The sequence below is a fragment of the Chrysochloris asiatica genome, unplaced genomic scaffold (assembly GCF_000296735.1).
Source record: "Chrysochloris asiatica unplaced genomic scaffold, ChrAsi1.0 scaffold00144, whole genome shotgun sequence".
In the NCBI taxonomy this organism is placed as follows: domain Eukaryota; kingdom Metazoa; phylum Chordata; class Mammalia; order Afrosoricida; family Chrysochloridae; genus Chrysochloris; species Chrysochloris asiatica.
Genome location: NW_006408662.1, coordinates 5,007,673 through 5,017,035, shown reverse-complemented (window position 1 = coordinate 5,017,035; position 9,363 = coordinate 5,007,673). Strand labels below are relative to the sequence as shown.

At 43.3% G+C, this 9,363-nt stretch overlaps 1 protein-coding gene across 1 annotated transcript; it reads right to left on the bottom strand.

Moving 5' to 3' along the window:
• Positions 1 to 687: 687 nt before the first annotated feature.
• LOC102823255 (cyclin-dependent kinase 4-like) lies at positions 688 to 1,434 on the bottom strand. The gene is made up of 2 exons (XM_006870581.1): positions 1,013 to 1,434; positions 688 to 844 (listed from the first exon to the last, which is right to left on the bottom strand). The coding sequence occupies exons 1-2, from the start codon at positions 1,432 to 1,434 to the stop codon at positions 688 to 690; spliced, it is 579 nt and encodes a 192-aa protein (XP_006870643.1).
• Positions 1,435 to 9,363: the final 7,929 nt, after the last annotated feature.

Below are 9,363 nucleotides of genomic sequence, written 5' to 3'. Positions count from 1 at the left end.
AGACAATGACTGACAAATCCAACTTCAACTCTCATACCAAATTCTCCAGAATCTGCATGCTATCAGCTTCTTCAAAGATCGGTCTGGAGAAGTTTTGGTTTGGGGTGCTTTCTCATAGGACAGAATAAAAGCAAGTGTTTTACTGATGATCTAGGCTCTGCTTCCTTAAAAGAGACTCAAAATTGCAATGGCTTCAACAAGAGAAAAATTTAGTTCTCTTCTATGTCTACGGGCACGTTGGCATGATAGGTCAACTCTGTGGAGTTTAAGGAGTCCAGTCCTTCTGCCCAACTGCTCTGCTGCCCATCAGTGCTTCCCTTGGTTTTGGGCACCTTTATATTTGCTATCCTTTTGGATTTTTTTTTTTTTCCCCGTATAAAAAAAGGGAACCCAATTATCAAGGATAGAGATGAGGGTAAGACAGGACACAACCCTTGGTGTATGGAAATAGGGGACAGGAGAAGAATATGCCTCAAAAAGAGGGGTGGGAGAGGGAGATCTTTAAGGCAGTAAAATATTCTCTGTAAAAAGTTGGGGAGGGGTATCCAAGGCCTTGGAGATGAAGGCAGAGGCTAAAGTAGAGATTGCCTGATTAGTGGGCAGGGGGTTTCTCCACTTAACTGTCCAAAGGAAAGGAAAGGACAGCTTCTCTTCCTCCTCCGGGTCTTGTTTCAGCTACTCCACTGCTCACTCCGGATTTCCATCTCCTTTTTGTCGATAAGAGTGCTGCAGGGCCCGGAAGGCAAAAATTCGCTTGTGTGGGTTAAAAGTCAGCATTTCCAGCAGCAGCTGTGCTCCAGATTCCTCCAGCTCAGGCACCACGGACTGCTCTGGGCGGGGCCCTCTGGGGGAAAAAGCTCCTCATGGTAGGGACACATTTCGGGGCCAGTCATCCTCTGGGGGCAGCCCGATCAGGTCAAAAATTTTGCCTAACTGGTCAGCTTCAGAATTTCCACAGAAGAGTGGCTTTCGACGACGAAACATCTCTGCAAAAATGCAACCAACGCTCTACATGTCCACAGGGGTTGCATATGTAGATTGCGGAAGAACTTCAGGAGCTCGGTACCAGAGTGTAACAACCTTGATAGTCTCCACTGGCAAACCTGGTAGGGGTGCTTTGTCTAGATAGGTCCGTAGGTCTTGGTCCACATGTTCAAACACCTGGGTCACTTTGGTTTCCCGGTCAGTTCGGGCTGTGGCACAGACGTCCATCAGTCGGACAACATTGGGATGCTCAAAAGCCTCCAGCCGCCTCAGTAAGGCCACTTCACGAACTGTGCTGATAGGAAAGCCCCCTCCAGTGCCTTCTCCACTAGGGACTCTCACACTCTTGAGGGCTACGAAGTGGCCACTGTGGGGATCGCGAGCCTTATACACCGTCCCATAGGCACCTATGCCAATCTCAGCTAGTGGCTCATATCGAGGAGTGGCCATTCTTAGGTCAGGGAAGACCCTCACCCCACACCAGGAGCTAATGAGGCAGCCCGTTATCGAAGTTCTGGAGTCGTGTCCTGAGGTGCCATACACGCGGGCTCGGTCCCAAGCAGCTGGACACGACGAGCCTGGCCATAGACCCCTTTTGGAGTTTTTGCTCTGTTGATGTATAACAATTTACCCGTAAAACTTTGCCATCTAAAATGACAAACATTTATTGCTTAGTAGCTTTTTATGGGTCAGGAAACTGGGCATGATTTAGCTAGGTACCTTTGACTCCAGGTCTCGCTTGAAGCTGCAGTCAGCTGACAGCCAAGACTGTGAACTGTGCTCCCATCTAAAGTTTTGATTGGAATGGATCTCCTTCCAAGCTTACTCACATAGTTTTTGGCAGGCTTGGTTCCATACAGACTGTTGCATTGAGCACCTCAGGCCCTTTCTGGCTGTTGGCCAGAAGCATTCCTCAGTTCCCTGCCACACAGCCTTCTCTACAGGGCAACTCATAACATTGCAGCTGGCTCCCCGCAGAGCAAGAGAGAGTCCCCATGTTGGAAAACTTAGGGCAATGGGTCTCGTGGGACAATCTAGCCAATTGGCACAATATAGTTTTTAAAGTTTATGTTCTACCTCCCAGTATGGTGAATAATGTCTAAGGTCTTAAAAAACTTATTTGTGATCATCCAAAATACAACTATTGGTTTTTATTCATCTGGAACAAAAGAGAAAGAAGAAACCCTAAGAATCAGGGAAGGAATTGCATTATAGGATAAATCATCTACATGAACCACGACCTCCTCTACCTTAAGATCAAAATAACTAGATAGTGCCCAGATAGTGCTAGATAGGAGCTGTGGTGGCGTAGTGGTTACGAATCGGGCTGTGACCCACAAGGTCATGGGTTCGAAACTACCAGTTGTTCCGTGGGAGAGAGATGAGGCTTTCTGCTCCCGTAAAGATTTACAGCCTCAGAAACCCTGTACAGGGTCGCTATGAGTCGGAACCAACTCCACGGCACTTAACAGCAATAACAGTGCCCAGCTACCACTATTGAACTTTCTGATCAGGAATACAATAGGTAAATTCTAATTAAAAGGGAGAAAGCGATGGAAGAGAACTTTAATTTGTTAAAGAATCCAGACTTAGTAGACCTACTTAGGCTGGAGGAGTTCCTGAAACTATGTCCCCAAGTTGCTCTTCAAACCTTGAATTGAAACTTTCACCTACAGTTGCCTTTAAACTAACAAGTTGTTGTTGTTAAATACTTTCAAGTCAATTCTGACTCACAGTGATCCTGCATAGGGTTTCTGAGGAGCAGCTGGTGAATTTTTACCACCGACCTTGTAGTTCAAACGGACCTTGCAGTCCAGTGCATTGTCCCACAGCGTCACACCAGGACTCCAATGAACAGGTTTGCCCTCCAAAGTTATCTTTATAAGACCAAAGGGCCACTGGCTATTTTAAAGCACAGATGAGAGGTTTAGGAGCAGGGAACTAAATTAAAGGGAAGTGAAATCTCTAGAGGAGAAATAAGAAGAATGTTAAGACACTGTGAGGACTGTAACCAACGTCCCTGGTCACTAAATCTAGAAACTGTGGAATGGGAGTGGGTCTTGCTGTGTATACTTTCACCAAAATCAGTCAATAAAAAGAATTGCTAAGCAACATTGGCGTTGCTGTTAAAGTGTCATTGAGTCTGTTCCAGCTCATTGCAACCCTGTATAGGGTTTCCAAGGAGCAGCTGATGGCTCTGAACCACCAACCTTGCAGTTATCAGCCCAGTGCTTACCTGACAATGTCACACCAGGACTTCAAAAAACATTATATCTATGATTTTTTTTAAAAAAATATTTTTGTGGTAAAATATACATAACAAAATATGCTACTGTAACAATTTTAAATTATGCATTCGACGTATAGTACAATCTTCATGACTATTTGTGAAGTTTTCCATTATTCTTAGCAGAAATTTAACACCCTTTAAGCAATAACTCCTAATCCTCCCCTTCCTTCTGCATTAGTGGCCACAGATAAACTTGTATCAGTATACATTTACGTAGTCTCAACACTTCATATAAGTAGGATCCTAAAATATGTGTCCTTTCGGACACAACATATGTTTTCAAGGTTCATCTATGTTATAGCATGTCCCAGCTCTTCATTTCTTTCCATGAATAAGTAATATTCAATTGTACTGTCATGAGTGGTTTCAAGTTAGCCCTGACATAGCAGAAGCAGTCCTAGAGAGAGGGGGGACAACTTGGACAACTCAAGACCCCAAACCAGACCCCATTCAGTGTGTCACACTGTGCTAGGTGCTAGCGGATTCCCAGTGTCACCCCGATTTGGACCACAGACAATTCACTCGTTGACAGCCAAGACAATTTAGCTCTGAATGAACTTTGTGAACTTGGAACTCATTCCAACAGCCGAAAGAAAAAGGATTATTGATAAACGATTTTCTTTACCCATCAACATAGAGTACCCACTTCTTAATTACTTGTTGCATTGTTGTTGTTAAGTGCCGTCGAGTCGGTTCCGACCCATAGCGACCCTGTACAGGGTTTCCGAGGCTGTAAATCTTTACGGGAGTAGAAAGCCTCATCTTTTTCCCGCAGAGCGGCTGGTAGCTTCGAACCGCAAAATGTTGCACAATCAAAATGCATTCCACATGAGACATCCTAGTAGTGTGAGCCAACATAAATATGGAATTTCCGTCTTTTCTACCACAGTTGTTGGTAGATGGGACCCATTTATTTTCTCTAATAATAGTTCACTCATGATTTCTAGTCTCCAACCATGGTATCTTTCTTGTAACATCATGTGACTTTGGGCGGGCTGCCTTTCCTATCCCACCTCAGTGCATGAGAATTAATGTGGTAATTGGGTTCCTTTAGTCCGTCTCTTCCAGGCTGCCTCAGAGTGCTCTGTAGCGAATGAAATCACACAATAGGAAATCAGTGCTGCATCACTCTTATTCCAAGCAGGACCAACGGACACCCTCTGTGCACTTTGGTAGCTTCTCCATAGACGAATCTCAAAATCTCCACGGCTTCACACAAATTCATTTCTGTGAGAAATGTTGTCCTGACAAACGCTAAAGTAATACAATCTGTACTCATTTTAGTGAGAGTGAGGTTTTCTTTATTCAATTTTGCAAAATCAGGCGCCCAACCCATTAGACACAGGTAGATGCACCACGTGGCCCGCCACAAATGGTTTTTATTCTTGTCTCCAAAAAGCCCCTCCAGTTTTTCGTATACAATTCTATGGCATGTCCCATTTTCCCTCTCCCCAGAGAAGCCAAAATGACTTTCCCATGGTATTAGTGACTATATTCTTATGTAGATTTCCTAGTCCTAGACCAGCCTGCTTACATATCCCTGGATGTAAATCAACAATCTGTCTGCCTGGTCTAGCAATCTCATGAATTTCTGAAGATGGACCATACCCGCAAGAGTTATTTCTCAAAATTTCTCGTTTACTAAAAGTCCCAAGCCATGGTATTTTCAATAACTTCATATGCACATGAAAATTGGACAGTGAATAAGGAAGACATAGAAGAATTGATGCATTTGAGTTATGGGGTTGGAGGAGAATATTGAAAGTGCCGTGGGCTGCCAAAAGAACCAATAGATCTGTTTTGGAAGAAGTGCAGCCAGAGTGCTCCTTGGAGGCCAGGATGGCTAAGCTTCGTCTCTCCTACTTTGGACATGTAGTCCGGAGGAAACAATCGTTGGAGAAGGATGTCATGCTGGGTAGGGTTGAGGGTCGGAGAAAAAGAGGAAGACCTCCAACGAGATGGATCGGCCAGGTGGCATCATTGATGGACTCGGGGGTGGCAGCGGTGGTGAGGTTGGCCCAGGATCGAGCATTGTTTCGTTCTGCTGTGCATGGGGTCGCTATGAGTCGGTTCCGACTCGATGGCACCTGACAACAACAACAACAAAGAGTCATCAACAATAGGCTCAGAGTTACAGTCTTGTGGGTTTATTTTATTTTTTTAAAATTCTTTATCTAGGATGGTTCGTACCTACAACCGTCTTGTGTGTCACGTGTCTTAATCTCAGTTGTGGTGTGACATTGTTGGTTCTCTGTCTGAAGGGTTCCCATTAGCATTTCTTGTAAAGCTGGTTTGGTTTTTGAAAAGCCCCTTAGTTTCTGTTTATTTGGTTATGGTACTTGAGGGGCAATATTGCTGAGTATATAATTCTCAGTTGGCATGTTGTTTCTCTCAGTGCCTTTTTGCCTGTATGGTTTCTGCCAAGAAATCAGAGCTACGTGTTATTGATTCACATTTGTAGGTAATATTTCATTTTTCTAAATTGTTTCCCATACTCCTTTTATGTTTCTTTTTGGCAACTTTAATTAGATGTGTTATGGTGGTTTTTCTTTGGTGCTTTTCCTATCTGGAGTTCAGTGAGCCTCTTGTGTTGCTTGCTATCAGGGACATTTTTTCCTAACAAATCTTTGTCAGTTTTCTGTCTGTGTTTTTGTTTGTTTGTTTGTTTTCGGATGGGGGAGCAGGGAAGTCTCTTTCTATTCTGAAATTCAGGTAAATTACTCCTCTTGATGATGCCTTATATATTACTTTGGCTTACATTATTTTTCTTCATTCTTTCTTTTTTTGATTGTTCCTCTCTCAGATAGGTATTATTTGTCTTAATTTAATTGATTTTGTCTTCTGCTGATTTAATTATCCTCCTTTGTCCTTCCAATGTATGATCTAGTTCTGAAATTTTAGTATTACTATTCTGGGCTTCAATTGTTCTTTGGGCCTGGTTTCTAATTTCCTATTTATTTTTTCAATTTGTTCTTGTGTTGTTTTCCTGAATTTTAATAAGTTTTGTCTGTATTTTCCTGAACTCTTTTAAAGTTTACTTAGCCTCTTGGAGTGTACTAAATAGAATTTTTTAAAAATTCCTTATCAAGTAATTCAATTACCATGGGTTCTGGTGACTTGTTTGAGCCACCTTGTTCTACTTCTTTGTGAGTTGAAGCTGTCTGTTGACTCTGGAATATCGTGGTGTTATTGTATTTACTTGACAGTTGTACGTTGGTTTGTCTTGCCCTGAGTTTTAGTCTCTTTTGTTTTGAATTATCCACGTGGGGCAGGTGTGCTACTCTGATTGCTTGATGTGCAATGTTGCTCTGCTCACTACCTGTCTCCTGGTAGGTGCGATGGGGGTGAGAGTGTGGGCAGGGATCTTTGTTCACGGTCACGTAGAGCAGTTAAGGGCAATTTGGGCAGGTGCTGACCACCATCTCTTGTCAATCAAGTGGTTCAGAAGTAGGTGGTCTCATTTGTCCAGTGGGTGGCATACAGGTGTAACTGAGCATACCATCACTGCCTCCTTCAGGAAAAGAAAGACAGAAAATAGAGAAAGAAATATACGTAGTCAGCAGTGGGCACAAGCATGCTGCGTCAACCACAAAGGCAGCAGTTGCTTGGAGCCTGATCCACTGAGGCTGTGGTCACACAACATCTCATCTGTGAAAGACTGCACTCTCTGAATGCAGAGCTGGTGGGCACACGTGTCTCCATCCTCAGGAGAATGCTATGGGCTGCCAGGGGAGCAGGGTGGTGTGAGGATACAAGGAGTTGAAGGCAGGCTGGGCAAACCACGGAGGGTGATGGGAGAGGTAAGGCAAATATTAGACTTCTCCAGTCACCAGAGAGTGGGTACGAGTATACTCCAAGATGAGTCAGTTCTTTGATTCCTACTTGACTCAACGTATGGTGGAGCAGGGGGGTGACAAATCCAGCAAGGCTAGCCACCACCCCACAGGCCTTCCCCACAAATGACCAGGGACCACTGCCGGTGAGTACTTCTACCCCTGTTTGCTTCCTTCCTGCTCTGGGGCCGCCAGCACTTCCCTTTCTTGGCTATAGCTGTGTTCTTCACGTCAGCTATGTCTGCACTGTGTCTGTCTTATTGGCGATTCTGTGAAGTCACATTTCAGCACGCCATTTGCAATGACTCATAATGGCCATGCTGTCCCAGGCAGCTGGCAGGAGGACATCACTCTACATCCTTGCTTATTCACTGCTCTTGTTCAGTTTCTTCTTCCGATCCGTGTTTGAGGTACTTTTTTTTAATCATTTCATTTGAAACTCAGAGTCCCAGGATTATCATCTGTGTCTGTTTCACTGGTTTCCCTGATCTCTGTTGTAGCAAGAAGCATGGGGTATGCAGCTAGGCTACCCCTCAATCTTTTCCAAATTATGCATTAAGATAGCAATTACTTTGGCATCATCATCAAAAAGAGTATGTGCCAGAAGAGGAACTTGGTTGTTACTGAACAAGCTTAACAATTTGCACCACACAATAACCAGGGTGAGAATGCGCCACATGTCAGCCATAATCCTAATGCTTACATTTCAACCCACAGAATGTCAGTATCCCCAGAACTCTGACTTTCAAGAGGCCTACGAAGAACTAGGAGTCCTGCTAGTGTCATGGGTTACATGTTAGGCTGCTAACTGCAAGGTCAGCACTTCAAATCCACCAACCACTCCATGAGAGAAAGATGAGGCTTTGTAAACTCTATACAGGGTCACTAGGAGTGAGAATTGACTTGACTACACGCCACCATCACCATGAGAAACCCGATGACATCAGGGTCAGTTGTGTGATTTCCTCATAAGCCACAGCTGAAATGCCAACTGAGAGGGTGGGTGTGGCTATCAACAAGCCCCAAATTAAGCAACTGGTTAATAACTAGACAACGATTCTGAACAAACTCGTTTGGATAATTGTAAACGACTGGGACCAATGTCTTAATTATATGCTCATCCTGAAGCATAGTTTATTAGCTGCTACTGTCTATACTGTAAACCTCACAGTCAAGAGTAAATTGCAGCAAAAACACTCTCAGCAAGATGGGAATTTCAATCATAAAATGTAATTATCTGTCACCAAGATCTTCTTTAATTAATTCCTAATACCTGCTTTATTTTCAAACTTTAGGACCTTTTGCCCTGCCTTCTTTCTGGGAAAAATGGTCAGATAAGGTTTACAGAACAAATTAGTCTCTTTTCCATACATTGTATAAAGCATTCATTTCAGAAGACAAAAAGGTAAAATCAAGGCATACTTCTGGAAAATCTGGTAAATGTGTATCCACAATTTCTCCTTGTATATAAACCAATATAAGCAAATAACTGTACACATAGAGAGATGTGTTTGCTTGGTTGGAACTAGATTCATTGTGTACACAATGTGTTGTTGTTAGTTGCCATCAAGCTGGCTCTCAATTCACAGCAACCCCATGCACAGTGGGATTAGAACATTGTGATTCACTGGGCTTTCATTAACTGGTATTTGGAATTAGTTGCCAGTACTGTCTTCCTAGTCCGTCTTAGTCTGGAAGCTCAGCTGAAACCTGGTCAGGTTTCACAATACCAGACAAACCTCCACTCATAGTGGGTGGTCGTAGCACAAGTGCATCAGCTAGAAACTGAGCCTGGGCCTCCCACGGTGTTGTTGAAGTGCCATCAAGTTGGTTTTGACTCACAGTGACCCTACATAGGGTTTCTGAGGAGCGGCTGGTAAGTTTGAACCACCAACCATGTGGTCCAAATCAACTTTGCAGTCCAGTGATTATCCAACAGGGCCACACCAGGTGAAAACTACAAATTCTACCACTGACCCCACACTACCCTTGCCCTCACACACATTAGCTTACAACATGATATCTGACCAATGTACATATTTAGATTATCTCTGTCAGGCAGTCAAGCCCCCGTGTCTAATTTTTATATAAATGGAATAATATGAACATCCAGTTTTATTATTAATGCAGTCTTCTATCTTCTTTTTCTTTTTAAAAATGTTTTATTGTGAATTATATGATAGTTTACATGAGAGAACTTTAGTTTTACATTCATTCCATCGTATATCATCTCATTGCCATGGTTCCAATCCCTTC

What these genes read in the sequence shown, in the direction of transcription:
- LOC102823255 (XM_006870581.1), bottom strand. Translation starts at nt 1,434, where the DNA reads ATGGCCACTCCTCGATATGAGCCACTAGCTGAGATTGGCATAGGTGCC. An exon ending in TATGCAACCCCTGTGGACAT is followed by an intron (nt 845 to 1,012) that starts GTAGAGCGTTGG and finishes TTTTTCCCCCAG; the next exon opens with AGGGCCCCGCCCAGAGCAGT.